General features: G+C 36.2%; 1 protein-coding gene across 1 annotated transcript; it reads right to left on the bottom strand.

Moving 5' to 3' along the window:
• Positions 1-159: 159 nt before the first annotated feature.
• On the bottom strand, positions 160-25598 carry LOC111411583 (probable quinone oxidoreductase). The gene is made up of 17 exons (XM_023042084.1): positions 25172-25598; positions 24832-25004; positions 24403-24508; positions 24228-24304; positions 23799-23886; positions 23398-23587; positions 22478-22604; positions 22012-22092; positions 5935-6036; positions 5722-5817; positions 5429-5503; positions 4552-4671; positions 2294-2422; positions 2037-2114; positions 1179-1265; positions 673-759; positions 160-554 (listed from the first exon to the last, which is right to left on the bottom strand). The coding sequence occupies exons 1-17, from the start codon at positions 25395-25397 to the stop codon at positions 504-506; spliced, it is 1893 nt and encodes a 630-aa protein (XP_022897852.1). The 5' UTR covers positions 25398-25598; the 3' UTR covers positions 160-503.
• Positions 25599-27447: the final 1849 nt, after the last annotated feature.

Genomic DNA, 27447 nt, shown 5'->3' with positions numbered 1-27447 from the left:
AGTAATCTGGTGGACTTCTGTAGCCTCCTTTCTGTACAAAAGGCTTAAACAACTAATTAATATGAATTGAATAAAATAGATGGAGCTAAGAAAAAAAAGTTAGAACGTTGTCTTTTATACCATTTCAAACATAAAACATACATACTCATTGTTGAAAAGTACAAAACACACACTTGATGGAATAATATAAAAGACGAAAATTAAGCTAAAATCTTATTCACTGCGTTGTTTGATCTATACGAGGAAGAAAATAAAGCTAACATGGGTGGGTATACCAAATATACCCTCAGATAAGAATACTTGGAAATTTACAATGGCAAGCAGAATAGTGGCTGGCATATTCTCCTATTCCCTTTTATTGAGTTACGCCTCTTGTTTTGGGCTGGTTTGCATTTTTTGGCTTTTGTATGACTAAAAAATTGCACATCTGGTAAATCTTGCAACTATATTTATTTCTCGAATGTAGAAAATAAGTTTTTGGGAGGTCCTTGAACATTTCGTGCTCATAATTTTGCTAGTTGTTGACCAAACGACGGGTCAATGCAAACAACAACCTGCAGTGTTTTCAATAAAGGTATTGAAGTGGGTAAATAGCAATCAAATCTATTAGCTCAGAAGAATAAGAGGTATTAGAAAGATAAAGGCAACTGCCTTGTGGTAAGGAATGAATACCTTGCCCACACTTTTACCAGAATGAAGGTAGTCAACTGCATCAGCAACCGAATTAATGCCTAAAAATGGTTTCGGATCGACAGCGACCTGTCATACAGAGAGAAAGCAAGTCTTGTGAAGATATGTATAATCATGTTCGCTACTTGTATCCAAAACATGCACATGATGATCCAAGTATTTTAATAATCCGATTTAAGAATAATTATGTCTGTAGGTTATGACTACTTGTAGTCAAGTAATCTGAGACAGAAACTTCCTGTGCATATATGAACCAAAAAGTGCTGAGCAAACGTATTCTAACTGAGTTGCTATTTGTGTCCATTAGAGATAATCACTGTATGATGTTACATTAAATGATAAGACCAATAAAATGGTCTCATATCCATAAATGGTCTTATATCTTTACATTTAATTGGTCTTATCATTTCTTAGCACATCATATGCCACATTGCCGAGTAGCAATCATATCTAATGGTATTGGAGATAAATAGCATTATCCATTCTACCTTGAGCTTTCCTGAGGAGTGAAGATGAACCAGCTTATCTAGATGCTGATGCCAGAGGTGAGCATATTGTACTAAGAAAAAGCCAGTCTGAAAATATTCAGCATCAAGCCATTAAAATAATGGGACAAATCAAGAGTCATCTGGTCGTAATTCAATCATCATGAGATATGTTAAAACAAAAACAAAGTTCAAATTTAACGAAGTCTCATAGAAAGGAACATATGATATCTTCAAGTCATATTTTGGGCATATGGACATTACTTACAGATGGAATCATTTCCTCGAATGATTCGCTATTCAGTTTGGAGGAAATTAAGTTGGAAACCAATTTTACAAGGCCACTAGGCCAATAACATTAGCCTTTGATTACAGGTCAAATTGCCAAGGACAACGTTAGGTGAAATGGAGATTCTACATTTTGTGCAACCAAATAAAAACGCTACTGGGATAAACTTCTACAGATGAATATTTGAAATGGCTAGGATACATAAAGACCATAGAATATTCAATAACAACATTAACAGTAATAGAAAGGCAGATAAAGTCATAAAACAACGATAGTGGACTGAGAACAACATACTGAGCAATATAGGAAAAATCAATAATGAACAACAATAGTAAACTATTTATACACTCCCGCGGCTAAGTATAGTGCTTGTACTTGCGATGAGTGAATGAGAAAAAATTTATCTGAAAACATAATTACTCTATTAACTGAAAGTCAAACTTTACTGATTCCAAAGATACCATATTAAAATGAAAAATGGAAAATGGCCACCAACCAATTCATTGATAGCAAAAAAATCAGAGTAAAACAGTCGATTAACGTGTGAAACGTATAAAATATAGATCACATACCACAGTCTGGCTTTTGCTCAGAATCTTTTCACATAACCCCGTATAATTTCTTGGCTTCCACCCATGTTCTCCTTGATACTAAAATCAGATGAATTTGTCATCAGACGTTAAAACAACGAATTGGAGACCAAGAATTAAATGATAAAGAAACTTGTTTCCTTTGAGATGAGTAGTAGTCTAAATATATGGTAGGTCAATCAAGACTGATGCCAACAGATGGAAGTAAATACTGTGTATGTTCAGAATCAAGTCCAAACCTGAGAAATCATTCCGATCACAAGAAGTCGGCCATAGTTTGCCAAAGCATTCAAGCAGAGATTAAACATTTCACCACCAACAGATTCATAGACAATATCAACACCTTTAGGGAACTCAGCCTTTAGAACCTGGAAACACGAAAACATGCTCGCGATTTTGGAAGATTTTAAGCATTTATACCGTTGTCAATGGAAAAACTTGTATAATTTAAGCATTTGTGTAGACATCTCATTTTGTCCTCTCCCTTTCCTGAAATAAAAGGCCCTTGATTTGCATAGAATACATCAAGAAAATCACCATATAATAACATAACATCAGAGGTTCCATTTTTGATAGATCATGGAATTTCATTTTTCTTCTCATTCATATTTTGATAAAGAACTTCACGGGTAGTAAATCCCAAGGCTTTCCTCTAATGACGATCCTTGATCTATTTTTAGGTTTTAAGTGTGAGCCTCATGCCTTGATTTTACAAGGTTGGTAGATACTTGTTTTATGTTTCCATATCTATTAAGTTTCAACAGAGATCCCCTTCATGATGGCTCAGTTATTGTGTCTCCATGTGTATATCAATTTTATCTTAGTTAAATTCCGCGTATAAGTAATGTACCTGTTCTTGGTTTCTCAACTATTCATGTGCTATATGTGACCAAGAAGTAATGATAAACCTTAAGGAACTGTCGTTTAAATGGTTGATGGGAGCCTAACACAGCATAATGGACTTAACCTACCAATCCTAATATTCTTAAGACCAACTCTAGACTTGTCAACAATTGAGTCCCTTCAACTTCTTTTACAAAAGAAAGGAGGGTGACCTAGCACACCCAAACTTAATGTTGGGTGCCAAATATATATTGACCTTTACACATAAAAAGTTGCAAAATTATAAAATTCCTCAAAAAATCTTCAAATCATCTAGTCTTTTGCCGAATGTCCAAAAGGTTGGCAAATAAAAAGTACTAGTAGTAGACCTTGTTCTACATTAGAACAGAAGTAGGCAAACCATGTCAATATTTGTGGCCACATAGCAGTCAGAACAATTATCATTGCAAGATGTTCTGGAAACTAGGGGGCTTGATTTCATATGTTTGGGCGCAAAATAAATAAAAGACAAATCAACTTATGACATATTGCGAAAACTAATCCCTGACTTCAGAGTGTTACATCATTCTGCGGTCACGCACGAGAGAGAGAGAGAGAGAGAGAGAGAGAGAGAGAGAGAGAGAGAGAGATGAAAATTCTGAAGCATTTTACTTCTAATCAACCATTAATCTAACTCACAGGATAAGATTTCATCCATTACAACAGAAACAAGGAAAATAAAAAGAAAGAATAGATGAATCTGTATAAGGACCTGAGATAGGGAGAGGGAAGTCAAAACTTGAAAATTCTGAAGCATTTTATTTCTAATCAACCACTAGTCTAACTCACAGGAAAATAAAAAAGGAAAAGAAAAGATGAAAATTCTGTAGCATGTTTTTCCTAATCAACCATTAGTCTTACTCACAGGATAAGGCATGTAGAAAAGAAAAGAAAAGAAAGAAAGACAAAACTGTATAAGAGATAAGGACCTAATGTTTACAGAGAACGCTTATCCACTATCCAAGGAATTCATTTCTTTATGAATTAAACTAGTTGTAGATTGATTTTGTACAACTAGATTAACAGTGGATGACGTGTAAAAAGTTTGGCCATTGATTTGAATAAATGTTATTCAAATCAATGGCCAAACTGCCTCGTACCTCATCCAATGTCAACGAAACTGTACATGTAGCAGGACTATTATTTAATATTTCAGGAGTTTTATTTCTGAGTAACTGCATTGAAGATATCTTCACTAAATATATGTCAAGAAACTGTGTTTTCCCCACTAAGCTTCTTCACCAGGAGAACGACCATCCATTTTGATAAAGATGTTAAAAGGAAGATTAAATAGGATTGAGCTTTAATGAGAAGTGGCCCCACATAATGGCATGTCTGCAATGTAGATCCATCATATCATGACTTTAAAGAGTTAGGACACAGAACCAAGTAAAGAAATTGTTCCTATCACATAAACATGAGCAGTTGGATTTGTGTTGGTCTAATAAAAAAGAATGGACGAGATCACATCCAAACAATTATATGTAAACCCAAAGCAAATTTCAACCTTGAGATGCTAGAGTGCATTATATTTTTCCACCTTCCACATCCTTACTCTCTGACCACCATTTATGCAAGTGTAAAATAAAATAAGGAACAACAAAATATTACGTACAGTTTTGATATTTTCTTCTTTATAGTCAATGACTCGATCAACTCCTAAATCTTTCAAAAGCTTGGCCTTTTCTTTGCCTCCACAAGTTGCAACAACCTTATTTCCAGCTAGTTTAGCAAGCTGCAGTAAGTAATAGTTGTTATAAGCTCATTATCATTGCAGTAAGAATGACTTGAAAGTAATATTATTTCTCTTCAGTACAATTTAAGAGATGTTTCACATTCTTGGTGATGCAAACATGAACCAAAATGAAATAAGAAATCTAGAAGAAAGGATCTTATTCAGTTTATCTACCCAAAACCATAGAGGGTGACCAGAAACAGTGGACAAAAATATGAAGGATAGATATTGGAGCAGTGGCAAGGATGCTCTACTGCAATCTGGCATCAAGACCTCACATATATAAGCCACTCTCCAGGTAAAGCTGTAAACATTTTATTAGAGGCGTGATTGATTATTTATTTTTTATAGCTTTCCTTGTGTAGACATGATTTATAGCTTTCCTTCTATAGCCCCCAATTGTAATTTTGTTTCCTTGTATATTCATATGAACATCTATAAATAAAAGACGAGCAATGAAGAGATCATTCAACAAAATTGGTATCATAACCCTATAAATAAATAATCAATCACGCCTCTAATACATTTAACCTATCCAACAAACCTCTTAGATGAGAGTTTCCCACTAATAAAAGGGTGATCAATTGAAACAAGTAAAGGCTAAAAGAATTGAGATAGTTTCTTTAAAACAGATAAATAGATTAAGCATCACCATGCATACTGCAAGTTTTCCATGTATTATTGGCATATCTTAATGCTGACAATATACTTGTATGAATATATTAGACGTGTATCCATGTCATCATTACAAATACACCTGCACAGCAAACTGCCCGGTGCCTCCTGCAGCAGCAGTCACAAGAACTACTTTTTCTGATTCCATTTGAGCTGCCTACAAAGTTAACAAATGGGGAAAGGCTATGAAATATGTCGTCGAAATAAAATAACACAAGCAAAAGAATTTTTTTCTACTAGCTGCAAAGATTAAAGATAAATATAAAGGTTATGCTGAGAATACAAAACATTCAAAATAAAAATTCTTGAATAAGGCAGAGGAGAATAAAAGAATTAAGGAAAAAGGACGTATCTCAGACATGAGTGAAGAAAAACCTTTTCTAAAGCTATAGATGCTGTCAATCCTGATGTGAGCATGGCAACAACTTCTGGATCTGGCCTGTCCACAGGAAGGATGTGTTTTGAAGATACCTAAATTACATGTTTATGCATATTATCACCTCAAGAAATATGGCCAAAAAAATAAAAAAATAAAAAAGAACAACAAAACCGACCTATCTCAAAGTTAAACAAATATCTATGATTTACCATGGTGAATTCAGCATAACTTCCAAAAGTCATTATAGCCGCCGGAGTGCCAGGCTTTAAGTTTGTAACAGAATCACCTACAGCAACGATTATTCCCACACCCTGAAATATGAGACAAGAAGATTATGTTTGTGAACCCCAAAATAATTGTCTGATCTCAGATAAATCAAAATGTACCTGAAATAAAAATATAATGAACTATGTAAACGGAAAGACAAATGATAAAGCAAATGGAAACAAGCATTAAAATGACACTATTTCATCACGAACTACTTCTTTCAGTCAATGGGGCAATATGTAGGAACTCTAAAAAACTGATGCATCCATAACTAATAAACTGATACAGAGACAGAGTCGTGAATGAGTATCAACAAGTCCAAAGCAAAAATTAAAACTAAAACAGACAACTTAAAGACAATAAATCTATTAAAAAATTACAGGCATCTTCATAAAGATTGCATACACTTTACCACGTAAAACTTAAGAAATATCTATAAACAACAATATCCTGACTATTTAATATATTACCTTCTTCCATCTGATAATAACCAACACATAAAATATTACTGATATGTTCGATTGAGTGCAATGCACGTATAAAGTCATGCAATAATCTTTGTACAAGAGATAGTTAACAAGATTTGATATAAAAAGTTCAGTTATTTAAGTGATGTCCAAAAGAATTTTTTGGAAGATCATATCACTTAATGATTTTCAACCACACGCCACAGACAGATTCAAGGAGATAGAGAAGCATCAAATGTCTTATGCAATGAATCATACGATTGATGTGGAAGGTTTGAGAGATACGTGTGAGAATGTATTGCTTGTATGAAGTAGAATGTCTAAAGGATTATATGTACGACACAGAAAAAACAAAAGGGTCATATATATGATGAAGTTGTATCACGTGTGACGTGGAAAGAAACAATGGTCATATGTCTTAAAGTTGATTTGCATTCATTAAATGTGAAATGTTTAAGATGATCATATACGTCACTGACCTTTGACATGAATTGTTTAAAAGGTCCTGTGAATGATAATTTGGATCATACATCTGAAGAGGAACAACAGAAAGACCAGCAAAGAATTGGTTGTATTGAAAGTTTCAAAAGTCCATCGTTGATCATTCTAACGTTTATTGAAGTATTTGAAGGACTTCATACATTCAATGTGATATTCTCAGAATCAAAGATCCAGATCAAGCAATTGGAGGAATTAGACGACAAAAAAACTGTTCGTAGAAGTCAAACGGACACTGTGCAACAAGCAACAAAAAAATACTTCCTGCAGAGACTTTTCTCTTTCTCATATAAAGATATTTTTTCACAATTCGCTATTAGAAAGTCTATAAGTATTCTTCCTATCTTGAAAGCTGCTCAAGCTACTAGTTTATAATCAACAATAAACCTAAATTCTTCTCAAAACTCTAATTCACAAGATTTTTGGAACGAAAGAAAGACACAGGAGTAATTGAGTTGCAAAGCTTTAAATCAGTTTTTCGAGAAAAACCATATGAGGACATTATCTATTTTATTTATTTCTTGTTGGACTTTATTTTAGTTTTGGATTCTTATTTATGTAATTAGGCTTGTATCGGCCCAAACCCATTCTAATTAGGGTTTTCTCTTTACTACTTAAACCTAATTTCCTATGTAACTTCATTAATTTGGATGAATATGAATTATTGAGATTGGTTGTGGCGTCTCCTTCCTCTCCCTTCCCCTTTCCCCCTGAATTTCTGCTCTTCTCCGGTTTCTTTCCTCCTGCTCTGTGGTTCTCCCTTCCTTTCTTGCTATCCTCTTCTTTGTCCTACATCACATTTGGTATCAGAGCCGAATCTTGGGTATTTCCTCTCATAAAATCCAAAATTTCTTCTTATTTTCTTCTCGAAATTTGTTGGAACAACACAATTAAAAAAGATTTAGCGTAAAAGCAGCGTTTTTCATTTTTTTTTAGTTCTCTGTCTTTGTTAAAAAAAAAAAAAAAAATCGTGTTACTGTTCACAAGTACAATTCACACCCGAAATTTCATTTTTAGTATTTTGGTTAGTTCGTAAAAAAAAAAAAAAGTTACTGTTCACATGCGAAAATTTCAGTTTAGGTTTTTTTTGCAATTTTAGTTTCACCCACAAAATAATAATAATAATAATAATAATAATAATAATAATAATAATAATAATAAAATCTCGCTTGCTGCTGTTTCTTCTATACAATTGTAGTGTTGTTTCACAAATTCCAACCCTAACATTCAATCCTACTTACACAAGGCCCAATTCCGTTTAGCCCAATTAACCCAGCCTACTCTCTATGATCTAAGCCAACTCCCCAAACACTAATCCCAGCTGGCCCATCTCTATAATAGGATTCAAACCCCTTCCCATCTGGCCAGTCCTAAATATCCAACCAAGCCCGATTATAACCAATCCATTAACATAAAATACCCTCATAGTTTTACCCGATTCCTCTCTCACAACCACTCTCCTGCCGCTGCTGCCTCTAATCGCCACCACTTCATTATCTATTGTACCCAGGCATCCAGAACACTACCACTTTATCGCCACAAGTCACCACCACCAACCCAAGATTATACACTTCCACCACAGTTACCGCACTCATATTGAAGCAGTGAGGATTTGGGAATATTTTCATATGTATTATTGATCAGAATGAATACATATATATACACAAAGATCTGAAAATCAGATCCTTAATCAGCTCCTAGAAAAATAGAAATTACCCTATCTATCTATGGTATACAAAAAATCAGCTAGAAAAATTAGGAAACTAACTCCTAATATTCAAACCATAATTATAGGAAAATAATTACTTCTCTAATTGACTAGTTTGTTTTCCTACACTCCCCCTCAAACTAGGCGATATATGTTTATTAAACCAAGCATAGAACTTAGTTCAATGAAGTTGGGTCGAAACAAGGCCTTAGTTAAAATATCTGCTGCTTGCTGTCGAGAGGGCACATAGTTGAGAGAAATCACATTGCCTTCTATTTTCTCACTGATGAAGTGCCTATCGATCTCAACATGCTTCGTTCTGTCGTGATGAACTGGATTTTTGGCAATTGCAATTGCTGATTTGTTGTCACACATCATCTTAATAGGATTTGAATTTCCAATCTTGAGTTCACCTATCAGTCGATTCAGCCAAATTCCTTCACATATACCCTGAGCTAATGCTCGAAACTCGGCCTCGGCACTGTGCGGGCTACCACTTGCTATTTTTTACTTCTCCAAGTCACCAAGTTTTCCTAAACAAATGAACAGTACCCAGATGTAGACTTTCGATCAATAGGGGACCAGGCCCAGTCTGCATCTGTGTAAATTTCAAGGGATTGATTAAGTGTTTTCCTTAACATTAACCCCTTTCCAGGGTCCTTTTTAAAATACCTAAGAATCCGACTAACTGCCTCCATGTGATCCACTGACGGATTACTCAGGAACTGGCTGACAATACTAACTGCAAAGCTTATATCCGGGTGTGTGTGTGTCAAATATATCAGCTTCCCCACCAAGCGTTGATATTGTCCCTTATCCGTTGCTAACTCTTCAGTCCGAGGCATCAATTTGGTATTAGGGTCCATAGGAGTCTCAACCGGCTTGCAACCACTCATACCGGTTTCGTACAGAAGATCCAAAACATACTTGCGTTGTGAGACTGAAATTCCTCTACTTGACCTGGCCACCTCCATTCCCAGAAAATATCTTAGATGTCCCAGGTCTTTGATTTCAAATTCCTTGGATAGTAGAATCTTAAGTCTTCTCATCTCTCCTTCGAGATTCCCGGTCAGAACTATATCATCAACATAGACAATCAAAACTGTGATTCTCCCATCTGTGAAGTGTTTGATGAACAATGTGTGATCTGCTTGAGACTGTGAGTAACCATCCTGTTTGAGCACCTTAGTGAACCTGTCAAACCATGCTTTGGGTGATTGTTTGAGCCCATACAACGCCTTTTGCAGTTTGCACACCTTTCCCCTTGTTTGCTCAGTTTCAAAACCAACTGGTATATCCATATAGACTTTCTCAACTAGGTCCCCATTTAGGAAGGCATTTTTCACATCAAGCTGAAATAGAGGCCAGTCTTGATTGACAGCAATGGATAATAGGACAAGTACTGTATTAAGTTTGGCTACAGGAGCAAAGGTCTCCTGATAGTCAATTCCATAAGATTGAGTGAACCCTCTAGCTACTAACCGAGCCTTATATCTATCAATGCTCCCATCAGCCTTCTGCTTTACTGAAAATATCCATTTACATCCCACAGTTTTCTTACCAGGTGGTATTGATGCTAGGACCTATGTGCCATTTTTCTCAAGTGCATTATACTCATCTAAGGTTGCTGCTCGCCATTCAGGGACCTTCAGGGCATCAAAAACTGAACCAGGAATCATGGTTTTATCCAAAGAAGTCACAAAAGATAGGAATTTCTGTGATAGGTTTGAATAGGAGATGTAGCTACGAAGTGGGTGTTGAGTACATGATCGAACGCCTTTTCTTTTAGCAATAGGCAGATCTAATTTTGGATCACTCTCTGCCACCTTTTCAGAACTTGACTGTGGACTGAAACCTGCCTCATTTTGTGACCTTTCAGGATCAATTGAACTTGGGAAAGTCTCTTGACTTTGTTGGCTCCGTTCGGGTTGCTAAGGTATGTTTCTTCTTGTGTAAACTTTTATTGCTTCATCAGGGAGATTGAGATGTTTAGGATAGATCACAGAAGATGGACTTGTTTCGGGTGAATGTGGTGGATTTATTTCAGATGATGAGTTGGGTAAGTGTGATGATTCTTGTGGATGAGATGGACTTGGATTTGACTCAAGGAGGGCTGACTAATCCCAATTTTGTAATTCATGAGTGTCATACTCCCCCTGGATTGCAAAATTGGGAAAGAATGATTTATCTTCAAAAAACGTGACATCCATGGTGCTATAGAATTTGCGTGTGATTGGAGAGTAGCATTTGTAGCCTTTTTGATTGGCTGAGTATCCAATGAAAATACATTTAAGAGCACGTGCATCGAGTTTGCTACGGTTGTGGTGGCGAATATGAATAAATGCAACACAGCCAAAGATTTTGAGAGGGATTTGAGACACTAGTCGTGAGGTTGGATAAAGGCTATGGAAAAGTTGTAGTGGTGATTTGAATGTAAGGACTCGTGAGGGCATTCTATTTATGAGGTAAGTGGCTGTGAGGACTGCGTCGCCCCAAAATTTCTTAGGAACGTTGGATTGAAAAAGCAAGGATCGAGCAACTTCGAGTATATGACGGTTCTTGCGTTCGACTACACCATTTTGTTGTGGTGTGTCAACACATGAGCTTTGTTGTATAATACCATGGGACTTGAGATATGGACCGAGAATAGAATTAAAGAAGTCTCTAGCATTGTCAGTTTTAAGGATTTGAATATTGGTTTTAAACTGGTTTTGGACCATAGCATGGAAATGTTGGAAAATATGGTTGGTCTCAGATTTTTCTTTCATAAGAAATGTCCAACATAATCGGGTATGGTCATCAACCAACAACAAAAACCATCGACCGCCAGTAATATTAGGAATTCTAGTTGGTCCCCAAATGTCACCATGAATGAGGGAGAGAGGATGACTTGGTTTATAGGGTCGTGGAGAATAAGTGCTTCGGGTATGTTTTGCAAGTTGACACACTTCACAATGGAATAAATTGGGATTTTTATTAATGAATAAAGATGGAAACAATCGTTTCATGTACAAAAAATTAGGATGACCAAGACGAGAGTGCCACATCATAATTGTACTATCCTTATTTGACTGACTGATTGACTTGAGACTATGAACTGACCAACATTGAGGATTGACTCGATTTTTATTTGCTAAGGAAACAGGAACTGATGAAGTGTTCACATCAAGGAGATAGAGACCAGCACGAAGCTCAGCATTGCCAATCATCATCCCCGAGGTCAAGTCCTGAAACACACAATATTTGGCAAAGAATTTAGTTTCACAGTGAAGGTCGCTATTTAGTTTGCTCACAGAGATGAGATTACAGTCAAGATCAAGTACAAATAAAACAGAGTATAAGGTGAGAGTGTCTGAGAGATGGATTGTTCTTGCCCCTTCCACTTTAGTACGTGTACCACTGGCTATACGTACTGTTTGATGACCATTATAAGGGAAATAGGTTGTGAAAAGAGATCTGTCACCTGTCATATGATTCGACGCACCAGAGTCTACTATCCATGAAGAGGGGGAATGTGCTACATGAAGTGCGAGGTTGTTTGAGCCATGTGTTGAACCGTTCCCAACATTGGTAGATGTTGGATTAGTTGAGACATTAGCCTTACTAATAAGCTGCTGAAGTAATGCTAACTGGTCTTTTGTGAAAGACACCGGATTGTTGGATTAGGACGTCTCAGTAATTGCTGCATTTCCTCTAGACTCACGGTCTCGGCTTGGCTTCCAATCAGAGGGCTTTCCGTGCAATTTCCAGCATGTTTCTTTGAGGTGGCCTGGCTTCTTGCAATAATCACACCAGGGGCGTCCTCTTCTTGACCGATTTTCAATAAAATTTTGAGACATCCCACGAGAAGCAAGTGCAACAGAATTTGGTGAATGATCCTTGGCTGCTGCAAGGGTTGAAACATCTAGGGAAGAGGAAAGGCTAGGTTGTCCCAACATCACTCTCTTGCGGCTCTCCTCTCGGTGCACTTCAGAAAAAACTTCTCGTAGACTTGGTAGTGGTTTGGTCCCTAGGATTCTGCCTCGAACTTCATCGAGAGACTTATCAAGACCCATTAAAAATTTGAAGATGCGCTTGGTTTCAACAATGGTTCTGAAATAGGTACGGTCATCAGGACACTTCCATTCGTGTGATTCAAAGAGATCTAGCTGCTGCCAATGACGGGTAAGAGAAGTGAAATAGGTGGTGACAGAGTTTTCTCCCTGTCGCAGGTCCTGAAGAATGCTTTCCACATGGAAAAGTTCGGCTGTGTTTTCATTGCTAGAAAAAGTATCACGTGCAGCGTCCCAGATCTCTTTGGCTGTTGTGTATAACAAAAAATATTCTCCTATCTCGGTTGTCATTGAACTGATCAACCAAGACATAACAAGATTGTTTTCTGCCCTCCAAGATCTGAATTGCGGATCACTTGAATTAGGTTGGGTGGATGCGCCAGTGAGGTAATCATCTCGGCCTCGTCCATTTATGAACATCATCATTGACAGGGACCATTGGATATAGTTATGGCCATTGAGCTTATGATAGGTGATGGAAATGGGGCTAGTTTTGGTTGTAGTCTGAGTTAATTGAGGAGCTATAGGAACACCAAGAGAGGGATTAGATGCGGATGAGTCCCTGGAGGTGTGCTCGGATTCTGCCATAGGAATGATATTTGTGAGAGAGATGAAGATAGATTTGAGATGATGACTGAGAGGTTGAGAATTAGGTTTGTGATGCTCTGTTTTGTAACCCGGGAACAGGGTAAAACACAGAGGAAGAGGCACGACCGCTGCTAGACTGAAAAATTAGGATTTTAGAGCCTTAGCTCTGATACCATGAAGCAGTGAGGATTTGGGAATATTTTCATATGTATTATTGATCAGAATGAATACATATATATACATAAAGATCTGAAAATCAGATCCTTAATCAGCTCCTAGAAAATAGAAATTACCCTATCTATCTATGGTATACAAAAAATCAGCTAGAAAAATTAGGAAACTAACTCCTAATATTCAAACCATAGGAAAATAATTACTTCTCTAATTGACTAGTTTGTTTTCCTACACATATATTTCCTCGTCCATCTCAACAATCTAAAAGCCACAGTCACTACACTCAGTTTTACGTCCAGGCCAGAACCAACACAAGTTATAATCAACAGGGGCTAAAACCATTGGACACGAAGGGAAGAACAGAAGCATAGTTGGGGCTCATAAGTCGGCAATTCAGATCAATCGGCATACAGATAATCATAACCAAATAATGAGGAGTCCTTGAACCTTTTTTATTATTGGTTTATACTACTCCTTCATTTTTAAAAATTCCATCAATTAAAATCTTTGTGCTACTGTTACGTCATAAATTTTATCTTTACACTACTTGATTGGAATCGTTGAATGAATAATTTCCAACATTACCTTGCTTACCCCTCGAGGTTAAAGATTTTGATTCGCCATATGTATCCTTGCTTTTTATTTTATTCGAATTAGCATTATTAGCTTGTTACATTTGGATTAACATAACCCCAAATTTTAATTTAAAAAAAAAAAAAGCTCAAGTCGTTACTTTTCATTGCTTACACTTATTGTTCATTGATCTCTCCATGGCACGTCATTTCGTTGCTAGTATAGTGCACGCATAGTGGTCGACTGGTCGTCTTGTCACTCCTCGTTTCGATACCTAGACATGGACTCTTTACAGTTTGAGGCACTCACTAGACAATTAGTTCAACTTGTCACTAGCCAGCAACACTTGCAAACTCAATTAGCAGCTTTCCAAATTGAAATGGCTGCTACTCGTGAAAAGAGTAGAGATGTAGTTGCTAATCTGAACAATTTTAAGCAAATCCCTTATTCGATTGATATTAATAACTCTAAAGCCACGATAGGTAATATTGTCGTCGACAAGGTGATCGAAAATATTTTCAATACGATCATAAGGAGAGTTCTTTTAGAGACACTATGGTTGCTTAGATTTTGAAGTTCTTACTCAATGGAATGCCCTTAAACAAGGGAATCAGTTAATGACTGAGTATATTGCTCAATTTGAGAAGTTTCGAATAAAGCGTCATGTCATTGAGGATGAAGCCTTAACTTTGAATAGGTTTATACAAGGTCTAATAGATGAACTTAGGCGTGAGCTCTTCTTTCGAGGTGTGACTACTCTTGATCACGCTTACTCTTTAGCTCGGGACTACGAGTTACTTATTAGTGCCCCATATGAAAAGCGTAGTAACCATCGTTCACCCATCTCATCAGCACCACCTCATCATAAGTCTATCATAGTACAGGTCATATATCCCAAGACCTTCTTCTTCGTATCGAAGGCGTAGTGACATTCTGATGAGGACATCGAACGACGTTTACTTATTTTATTTAAATTTTATTTATTTTCTTGGACTATTATTTAAATTTGGACTTGTATGGGCTCGGGCACAAGCTCGTTAGGATTGCTTTATTATTTAAACCTACTTTTGCATTGTAATTTTCAGTTGATGATGAATGAATAATTATTTTTGTGGCTTATGGCGCATCCCTCCCCTTATTCTACCCTCTTCTGTTAAATTCTTCTTCTTCCCCCCCTTTAATTCCCCATTCTTCTTTTTAATTCTCTCTCTCTATAGATCTGTTCTATTTCTCAATTAATTGTCCCGTTGGTGTTGCATCAAATTTGGTATCAGAGCCTAAACTTGGGTAATTTCTCATCTCCAATCCAAAAATCTCTTCATATTTATTTCCCAAGAACTTGTGGAACAACACAAACAAATAAACTTTTAGCATGAGCAGCCAAGTATTATTTTTTCAGCTTCTTCATAGTTGTTCCCAAATAAAAAAAAAAGTTACTGTTCATCACGGGTACTGTTCACCAAGAATTTCAGTTTAGTATTTGGTCAATTTCTTTAAAAAAAAATATATATATATATATACTGTTCACTGGTACTGTTCGCGCCCAAAAAAAAAATCGTCTTTTTTTCTTGCTGCTACTGCTCATAAATAAAAAAAATTGTGGTGTTGTTCCACAAATCCCAAACTCTAGCATTCAAGCCCATTTAGCCCAACTAGCCCAGCCTACTCTCTACGACCCAGGCCCACTCCCCAAACACTAGCCCCAGCTGGCCCATCTCTACAACAAGATCCAAACCCCTTCCCATCTGGTCCAGTCCCAAATATCCAACCAACCCCGATTATAACCAATCCATTAACATCAAATAGCCCACAGTTTCACCCGATTCCTCTCTCACAACCACTCTCTTGCCGCTGCCGCCTCTAATCACCATCACGCCATCACTTCATTATCTACTGTACTCAGGCATCCAGAGCACTACCGCTTCATCGCCATAGGCCACCACCATCAACCCAAGATCATACACTTCCACCACAATTACCACACTCATATATTTCCTCGTCCATCTCAACAATCTAAAAGTCATAGTCACCACACACAGTTTTACGTTCGCACCAGAACTAGCACAAGTTACAGTCAACAAGGGCTAAAACCATTGGACACGAAGGGAAGAACAGAAGCATAGTTGGGGCTCATAAGTCGGCAATTCAGATCAATCAACATACAAATAATCAAAACTAAACAACAAAGAGTCCTTGATCTCTATTTTGTATTGGTTTATACTACTACTTCATTTTTAAATTGCATCAATTAAAATCTTGAGCTGCTTTTATCGTGATAATTTTAGCCTTAAACCCTACTTGATCGAAACCATTAATCGAATTGACACCAGTGACCGAATTGACTTCCATTGTTCCCCACTTAAATTGATTGGAGAATTTGACTAGTGTGTTGACCCTTACTTTGCCATTTTACATGTACCAGCAGTATTAGCTTGTTTTGGATTTAATTAATCCGAATATTTAAAATTAAATAAAAAAAAATTGGTACAAGTTATTTTCCATTGCTTGCACGTATAGTTCACTGATCTCATCATAGCACATCATTTCGCTGGTATTACATTGCATATAGTTGCGTAGTGGTCGTCTTGTCGTCTCTATTTCCAATACATTGACCATGGATCCATCCCAATTTGATGCACTCACTAAAAATTAGTGCAACTTGCCACTAGCCTATCGATTGTCCAATCAGATATAACTGCTACTCGTGAGGAAAGAAAGACCCTAGCTGCTAAGTTGAGCAATTTTAAGCGAATCCCTCGTTTGACTGACACTAATTCTGAAGCGTCTCATAATAGACAATATCATCGTGAACAAGGTGATCAAGAATATTTTCGACGTGATCATAGGAATAGGGATCAAGTTCGTGAGCGAGAACAAGGCCATGGTCATCATGGTACTCATTCTCTTCCTCGTCGTAAGGAGCGTTTCTTTAGAGACATTGACTTGGATACTCCTACTTTCGATGGTTGCTTAGATCATGGAATTTTTACCCAATGGAACACCCTTACACAAGAGAATCGGCTAGTAACTGAGTACATTGCTCAATTTGAGGAATTTCGAGTGAAACGTCATGTCGTTGAAGATGAGGCCCTGACTTTAAGTAGGTTTATACAAGATCTACGAGATGAACTTAGGCGTGAGCTTTTCTTTCGAGGCATCACTACTCTTGATCAAACTTACTCTTCAGCTCGGGACTACTAGTTACTTATTAGTACTGCATATGAAAAGCATGATCACCATCGTTCACCCATCTCATTAGCGTCATCTCATCATAAGTATATCATAGAGCCTTCCCAATCTAGTGTTCCTTCCCTTTGGAAAAACAAGTGTAAAGGTCGTGATAGTCCAAAGTCATCTTCTTCATGTAGAAAGCGTAACGACAATCATCCTTCGGTTTCATTGGCTCCACTTCCTCTTGTTAAGTCCTTTCAAGAACCTCCCCCGTCTAGTGCTCCTCCCATTTGGAAAAATAAGTGTAAAGGTCGTGATAGCCCAAGGCCCCCTTCTCCTTATAGAAGGCGTATTGACAACCATTCTTCCGTCTCATTGGCTCCACCTCCACCTGTTAAGTCTCTTCTAGGACTTTCCCCGTCTAATGTTCCTCAAATCTTGGAAAATAAGTGTAAAATTTTTGAAACTCCAGGGACTTCTTCTCACCTGCTATGCATCAACTGTAAGGACTTTGGCCACATTTCTTCCAAATGTCCTAACCGAGCCTTAGTCATAGAAGAACGAAAGGATATAATAAAAGAGTCGTTAGAAGATCTAATCTATGAGTATAAACTTGAAGATTTTGATGACTTGGACGATATTGAGGACACTTCCTTAATTGGAATCCCGACCCTTCCCGAGACTTTAGAAACTATACCCCTTGTTTTCGACAACTCTCGATCACATGTTATATGTCATACCCTTACCCAACTCAAAGAGTTTGATGATTTCACTAGTCACTCTTGGAGAACCCAGTCGCCTGTTCTTAGCACTAAATCGAAATTCTCCACTACTGACCCACCTTAAACTGATGGTCAAAACGAAATTGCTAACCGAAGTCTTGGCAATTTATTACAGTCTCTAGTCCAAAAAAATCTTGGGAATTGGGACTCGATCCCCCCAACTGTTCACATCGCAAATAACAATTCTATAAATCGGTCTCTAGTTCTAAATCCATTTGAAGTTGTTCATAGTTATAAGTCTAAACGACCGTTAGATCTTATTCCCATGTCCCCGCATGCTAGTGTGTCGTTGTCAGCTGAAACATTTGTATATCATCTTCATGACTTGCATATTGAGATCAATAAACAACATGATGCAAGTAATGCATTATATAAACTTCAAGCTGATTCACATAAACGATATTTTGAATTTAATATTGGGAATTATGTAATATTGCAAGCTTGTATTACTGGTTCTTTAAAAATTTTAAAGCATGTTGGTTCAAATGCACATGTCATTGCCCTTTCATCACATTTTGGCTACCACTCTGCTTTAAATATTGAGGACTTCATTACTTACAAACACTGTATTACTTCCTTTGATGATCCATTTCTACCTAACTTTGTGGACCCCCAATTCGACTATATTGATATTTCTACTTTAATACCATCTATCACAGCACACAAAAATAAAATTGATGTTATTTTAGATGAACGTATTGTATTGACCAATGATGGTAAAATTCAGTACTTCCTTGTTTGTTGGGTAGATCGACGTACTTCTTATGCTCCTCATTATGTACAATCATGTGAAAATTTTGAAGATGAGATGCATGAGTATTGGTTATTTGAAGTCCAGTATCAGTACTTGGTTAGAGGAAAAGATCGCCCCCCTTGGTCAGATCATATTCTTAGGAATAAGCTATAGTTTTCAGTACTATCAATTATGGAATTTCGTTACTTGATTCGTCAGAAAGATCGTCCCCCGTAGCTTGACTTGAAGCATTTGGAGTATCAGATTGACTACAGCCTATATTATCTATCATTCGACAGGGTCGAGTTTTTCTCCCACCCCGGGAGAGTCGATGAGGACATCGGACGACATTTACTTATTTTATTTAAGCTTTATTTATTTTCTTGGACTATTATTTAAATTTGGACTTGTATGGGCTCGAGCCCAAGCTCGTTAGGGTTGCTTTACTATTTAAACCTATTTTGCATTGTAATTTTCAGTTAATGATGAATGAATAATTATTTTGGTGGCTTATGACGCATCCCTCCCCTTATTCTACCCTCTTTTGTTAAATTCTTCTTCTTCCTCCCCCCCCCCCAATTCCCCATTCTTCTCTTTAATTCCCTCTTCCTATAGATCTGTTCTATTTCTCAATTAATTGTCCCGTTGGTGCTGCATCACATTCCCCCTTTCGTCTCATCAACACCACCTTCTCCTGTTAAGTCCCTTCTAGGTCCTCCCCCATCTAATGCTCCTCCTCTGTTGGACAATAAAGGTCAAGATTTTAAAATTTCAATGGCTTCTTCTTATTTGCAGTGCTTCAACTATAAGGACTTTGGCTACATCTCTTCTGAGTGTTCTAATCGAGCTTTATTCATTGAAGAACAAAAGAATATGAAAGATGAGCGATTAAAAAATCAAATCTATGAATCTAAACTTGAAGAATTTGATGACTTGGATGATAGTGAGGACACCCCCCTTAAATAGTATACGGACTTTTCCTATGAGTCTAGGTATTGTACCCGATATCTCTCAGTCAAATGTTCTGTGTCCTACTCTTATTCCACCCAAAGGTATTGATGGTTTGTGTAATCATGCTCTTTGCAAGGAAACTCTGGGAAATTGGAATTTGATCCTTCCAATTGTTCAAATTGTATATAACAATTCTGTAAATCGGTCTCTAAGTCTAAATCTATTTGAAGTTATTCATAGTTATAAGTCTAGGTGGCCATCAAATCTTATTCCCATGTCCCCTTATGCTAGTGTGTCGTTGTCAGCTGAAACATTTGTACATCATCTTCATGACTTAAATACTGAGATCAATAAACAACTTGATGCAAGTAATGCATATTATAAACCTTGAGCTAATTGGCATAAACAATATTTTGAATTTAACATTGGGGATTATGTTATACTGCAAGCCCGTAGTGCTAGTCCTTATAAAATTTTAAAGCATGTTGGTTCAAATATATGTGTCGTTGATTTTTTATCACATTTTGGCCACCACACTATTTTAACTGTTCAAGACTTCGTTGATTACAAAAACTATTTTTACCCCTTTAATGATCATTTTCTACCTCCATATGGGAATTCGTACACTCAGTTTTTTGATATGTCTACTTCAGTACCATCTGTCACAGCATACAAAGATAAAATTGATGTTATTTTAGATGAACGTATTGTATTGACCAATGATGGCAAGATTCAGTACTTCCTTATTTGTTGGGTAGATCGACGTGCTTCTTATGCTCCTCATTATGTACAATCATGTGAAAATCTTGAAGATGAGGTGCATGAGTATTGGTTATTTGAAGTCCAATATCAATACTTGATTAGAAGGAAAGACTGCCCCCTTGGCCAGATCATATTTTTGGAAATAAGCTACAGTTTTCAATACAATCAACCATGGAATTTCGGTACTTGGATTGTCAGAAAGATCGTCCCCCGTGACTTGACTTGAAGCATTTGGAGTTTCAAATTGATTGCAGTCTACAGTGATCTATCAACTTGACAGAGTCGAATTTTTCTCCCACCCCGAGAGAGTTTATGAGAACATAATCTATTTTATTTATTTTTAGTTGGACTTTATTTTAATTTGGATTCTTATTTATGTAATTGGGCTTGTATCGGCTCAAACCCATTCTAGTTAGGATTTTCACTTTACTATTTAAACCTAATTTCCTATGTAACTTCATTAGTTTGGCTGAATATGAATTATTGAGATTGGTTGTGGCGTCTCCTTCCTCTCCTTTCCCCCTGAATTTCTGCTTCTTCTCCGGTTTCTTTCCTCCTCCTCTCTTGTTCTTCCTCCCTTTCTTGCTATCCTCTTCTTTGTCCTACATCAAAACCCCTCTGGAGTATAATCTGAAAAGATTTTTTTTTTTTTTTTTGCTCTATTATTCACACATTACTCGGAAAATCTAAGCTTGCTTCTTCTTAAGTTTCAAGTTGTTGTTATGGTACTGCTGTAAGTTGGTATTTGATTCAAGGAAATGAAACGGGAGATAGTTGTTGTTAAACTAAAGAAATACCAAAAGGGAGCCTTCTAGAAATGAATGAAGACTCAAGAGTTGAACCTCCGTAAATCTGGCGTCTCTTACCATCTCTTTAGTTTCTGCAACTTCATTTTTATTGATTCATTTATAAAGTGAAGTTTTCTAAAGAAGAATCAAATAAGTGTTGAACAAGTAAATGGCAGGAAAAATTCTTCTAAGAATAAGATAGTTGCTTAATATATTAGAGTTCGAACCCCCCCACCCCCAAAAAATAAAAAAAATAAAAAAACCCAGTCTCTCCCCTAGATTAAACCTGTCATTTGGGAGTAACACATATTACAGTTCGTGATGCAAAACTTTTGCAAACAAAATGCCAAAATGGTATTGAGTAACTACAAATTCGAATGAAACTAGTAACGAGGTTGAAATGGTATTGAGTAACTACAAATTCGCAGTTCATTGTTTCATTTAGGAAGAAGGGAAAAGGTAAAAAGGCCCTACTTTAGGAAGTAGACAAGAGTTTAAAACAGTCCATACTATAAAGCAAGACATTAATTTCAAAAGAGCAGGAGCAACTATAAAATTTAAATAAAAGTAGGACATTTAGCATTCTATATATCCTAACAACGTATGTCAACATCAATGCAATTAAAGCAATAAGAGTGGAAAGGAGCATGAGTAATTACTGGCAGTGTCTTGGAGGATCAGGGCTGATTGCAAAATCATAGTATAAAATTTGTTTAAATACACCAATTTACTTCTCAAGTTATGCTAAAACTTGAGTTATTTTTTCCCTTACCTCAAAGCCAGCATCAAATGGAAGACGAGATTCGATCTCGTTTTTGTCTCCGCTAAAATACCGTCCTGAGCTAAAATTCACCTGTTACAAAATGCTTTGTGTTAGTCCACATGTCAATTCTACACAGAGGTCCCTTATCTTTATATATATGTACACCAGGATAGTTTTTTTCATATAATATTCCTTAACCTAGTTAGGTTTAACCAGATAGAGGCAGCCAGCACCAACAAAATAATTAAATATGCAAGTAGCAAAGTGAAGTTGCATTGGAAGATCCATAAATCTAAATGTTCCTAGATTTATTCTACAATCTACGATGTACATGTGTTACACATATAGGGTAAGGCTTGTTATTTCTTTTCTTTTCTTTTCTTTTTTTCAAGATATAGGATTCCAAACTTTAGGACATCTATTTCATTCACATAAAACTTACAGACAAAAAATAAATTATGAGTAACAAACTTACATCACTAGCATTAACACCGGCATAAATGACTTTCAAAAGCACATGATCCGGTTTGAGGGGGAATCTCAACGGAGCACGTACTACACTGGTAGCACTACGGAAATTGTGATTCAATGTGTTGACAACTCTAGAGAACAAGATCAAAAAGACTCATCAATAAATAATCAATAAATGAAATAGTGCATTAAGGATACCTGGATTAATTTTAAAAGATCAGATAAGAGGAAAAATAACAGGAAGGAGGGAAATAATTGCAACCGAGATTTATAAAAAATTGTGGCCACATGCTTAAATACCGTAAAACATGAGTAGATTCAAGAGCATCTTAACGAAGTAAATTTTACACTAAAGCCACAAAGATCCCAAAAAAGCTGCCAAGTAGTTCAGAAAAATGTTCTTTCAGCATGGTAAGAAACAAACCAAAAATCTAAAATGCATTTTTCAAGAATACGTCTGCAACATACATGGAAAACATTCTGTTCTAGTTTGGTCACTTTTAACATGGTGACAAATCATTAAAAAAAAAAAAGTTCAATGTGGGTGCAAGAAATCCACTCAACAAATTTTGTAAGAAAAATGAGCAAAAATGTAATCATCATAATACTACCATAATGAAAGAGGAAGTACTTGCACCGAGTTGCTTGGTTCCCTCGATGAAAAATTTTTCCACAAACAAATTAAATAAGCTTGTCCTGTGTGGATTTTAGTACTCTGTTTCTTGCATATAATTACTGTAACATATAAATATCAAAATTTTCAACTCTTTCATTAGATCATTGTATAATTCATAATAAGTGAACAATGCCTCCTTGTCCCCACAAAATGGTTGTATTTCAAGGCCAAGGAATAAACATAAGAAGATGACAGAGACTACTTCCACTCTTATTTTAATGCTGGTAACTGAAAATATGTTTTCTTACATCTTCTCAAAACTTGGGGGTATTTGAATACTAAATGGAAACATCAATGAAGACTTTCTCCTTTGTGTCAAAGGGCGCACACGATATTTTGCTTCTTCTGCAGGAGTTGGCCAATACTCCAAGCCCCTTCGCTTAGATATCCACAAGCAAGATCCAGCTTTAGTCTCATCACTTATAAGCTCAAAAGCACCTACACATTTCATAATTAGAAACTCACAGCTAGAAGAGAGGTTGCAATGCAATAACACAAAAGAATAAAAGATAATGACAGATTAATTCTTCAATTAATTTCCTAAATGTTATGATGAACAGTAGATTCCTTGGCATGTATGAGGGGAATGGGGATTACATACACATCCATATTTCAATGAAGTTCCAAAAATAATTGCAATAGTACTTACCTTTCACTACCATTTCCATTGGCAAGAAGCCTCCCATTAGATCAATGATTTTAGGATCCAATTTTGCGGCCAAATCAGTTTGCACAAACTGCAGGCAGAAGATGGTTAATAAGTATTTTTTATAGAAAAAATTAGTAATCTTAATTAGTATTTTAGTCACCACTGCTGAAAAGCTACATTAATAATGAGTTATACAACTGCATGCAGCTCACTAACATCATCTCTAAGAAATTTTAATCAGAAATCTAAAACTTTTCACGTAACAAGGTACTTCCCTTTTGGGCCAGTTGTGGGCAAGGAGGGATTTGAACCACCAACACCATGGTTCATGTCCAACCTCAAACATTAATGAGGCATCTAATATCTCAGCCCAGTTATTGTTGTACATTGCAGATGTGCCATTAGAAAAATTTAAACGATAGAGCTTACCTCAGGGCAAAGCACATTGATACGGATCCGTTGGCGCTTGTAAAGAGTGAGGGATCTGGTGAACATAACCACGCCCCCTGTGAAATTTCTTATCATCATCAGACCGGATACATAATTTAGATCAATTATATTTGGGAAGAACTGAAAAAAAATGTATAATAGAGAAAATACAAACCTTTAGAGGCAGAGTATATAGGATCAGCATACATTGGGTAGAGCCCTGATGCAGAGCCAACATTAATGATTACACCAGGCTTTTTAGCCAGTTGCATGGTTTGAATCTGCAAACAAATCAAGATTAATATGCTGCGTCACCAAATTGGAAGACCCATGAACATGAAAAAATTTCCAGAGAAAGACACTTCTTGTGCGTGCAGACCAACAAAAACTCTCTCCACATCTGGTTTACAGGTGCAACTCTCCAATGCCCTCTTAATTCATCAATCATCCAAAATTATAAACTTGAGCGTGAATAATAGAAAACTTTAAACATTCAAAGCTCCAAGAATCATTTAATTTAAAAAGGTGTAATCAATCTCAAATTCAACCTAGTTAATAACATAAAAAAATCCGGTTTCAATCAATTGGCAGATTAGAAACTTACAGCGAGACGGGTGCAATCAATAACTGCAATAAGATTGATACTAACGGTGAGTCTCCAAGATTTAGAATCATCCTTATCAAATGGAACCGGATTCCCAATCCCAGCATTGTTAATACAGATATCCAATCCTCCATACGTCTCAAAATGCTTCTTGAAAGCCGCAGAAAGCTCATCTAACCCCACAATCACACCAAACATATTCAGAATCTCCCCAATCAATATAATAAATAGTCCAATTTGTGAATATTCAGGATAAAATCATGCACTACTATAATAATATATTATTCAATCGCAAAATTTGACTCAAGCGACCAGTCGAATTTTAGATGTTACTACTCACTTGTGTTAGTGACATCAGTTTTGATGAACATAGCCGGCGGAAATCCCAGTTCAGAATGTAACTTGGAAATTTCATTTCCGGCAAGTGACGCAACTTGGTTTCCTTTATCAGAAAGATCGATTATTGTAATGAAAATTCCTTTGCTTGCAAGGGCTAGAACAAGCGCCTTGCCGATGCCTGATGCTCCGCCAGTGACTAAAGCTGAAAGACCAGGCCTGAGCTCCATTTTTTTATACTCGAAATGAATTGATTGATCGATAAAAATGGAAACGGATTGAAAGATTATAATTTTCTTTTATAGATTTATCTATTGATTTCACCGTCATTGAATCTGTGGCTACGTCACTACAAGTTTTCAATTTGATGCGAGGTTTTTGTATTTTGGTGTGCACAGCCGGCCGGACCTGGTTTACTCAAAATATTGTATGCATGCTTTTATTTTCATCGACATTTCTGGATTCTCTTTAATCATGGCATAACCCAATTTTGGGCACAGGTCGGGTCATTTTCGCATAGTGTCCATCGAAGTGGAGTACCATTTGAGATTTATGTTTTCTAACACGCATTAGCGCCTGTTTGACAGCGATTTTCGTCTGCTTGTAAGGAAAATCCAATCATTATATACAGGAAATGAGCCCCCACAGAGTAGTAGCCATTTTGGTCTACACCTATCTTGTCAATTAAAAATTTTAACGAAAAGTCCCTGGTATCCCTAAATTTTTGACACTCAACGCCATTAGTGAGGACATTTTTAACATTTCAATTTATAATGAAAGACGATTGCCAGTTTTGATCAAATTTTTTGCCAATTTCTTTCTAGACGTGGGGCCCACTGACTATATATAATGATCAGATTTTTCTTTATAATTGTGAGAAAATTGCTGTCAAATAGACACTTACTTCGATATGAAGAAATTTCAAGCCTATTGTTAGTCACCTCTTTCGAATACATAAACATGATAATTATATTGACATCACAATTTTTGTTTCTTGTATAGTATCTTAATTATAATAAAGGTCGTTAACTTTTGTTTATTATCACATTTATTTTCTCATCCCCCTTTTTTTTCTTTTTTCTTTTTTTGCATTGTATTCTTATTACTAACTTTCAAGCAATTAGCATATCTTATCTCTAACGATTTATTTCAACATATTCTGTTTGCATGCTTTGAAGCGAGATAGAAATATTTTGTTAAACAATGGATTTTTTAATAGAAACTTCATGAGAGACCAGGCTTGTTGATTAATGAAAAATTGAAGATGAGAATGTGGCAAAAAAATTGGGGATACAGGTACAATAACCAATTAACCAACATGCTGAAAAATGAAAAGTAGAAGATGAGAATGTGATGAAAAAATTGAGGATACAAATTCAATTATTAATTAACCATCGTTGCACTTAAAATGCATGCAACAAATAGAAATTGTATTATATAGAAGTGTTTATATATGAAAAGGCCCTTTTAACTTTTAAATTAATAATGAAATTACGTGTCAAGTAGTGTAACGAATGTCAAATTGTTTAAAACAATGGAATTATTTACAGTAACTAAATATTGTGCCGATTTTAGATGTTTCAACTTGTTGTGACTTTTATCTTAACATTTTATTTGTCGTAGTCGCGATACCAAACACTTACTTATGTGTAGCAAAATTCAGAAGTCAATAATCTGACCATAATTTAACCAATTTTAAACTAACAAAATGATAACTTTACATTTCTTTAACGTATGACAATTAGTATAATTAAATTAAAAAAAAACCAAGAAAATAAAATGAAAGACAAATTCATCTTCTTTCCCAACCCCACCCTAGACCAAATCCTAATCTACCGAAAACCCACCCACAACCTACCTCCCCCACCAATACCTACTCAACACCACCGCAAACAGCCACCACGGCCTATTAGATTATCACCAAATCAAAACACATTATGAACTATTACAAATACAATTTTGCTTGATGTACAGTAGGCTTCGTCACAAAGCCTGCCAGAACACATATATAGGGGGATGGATGGGGTTTTTTTGGCAATTTTTTTCACATTGGGCCCAATAGTATGAGAATATTCTGGCAATCTTTTATGAAACTTTCTTCTGTACAAATGAATTGATCCTTATAAATATAAGTGTCTCACTTATTACTTAAGTTACATTATCTCTCATTCTTTTTAGTTAGTAGTCTTACACTTATATTTTCTCTCTACATCTCGTGCTCAAGCTAGAAAAAACTTTCAAATTGAATCGATCGACTAGACCTGAACCAAACTAGACATG

The sequence above is a fragment of the Olea europaea genome, chromosome 16, assembly GCF_002742605.1.
Source record: "Olea europaea var. sylvestris chromosome 16, O_europaea_v1, whole genome shotgun sequence".
In the NCBI taxonomy this organism is placed as follows: Eukaryota; Viridiplantae; Streptophyta; class Magnoliopsida; order Lamiales; family Oleaceae; genus Olea; species Olea europaea.
The sequence above is the reverse complement of the archived record's forward strand: the minus strand, read 5'-3'. Positions and strand labels throughout refer to the sequence as shown.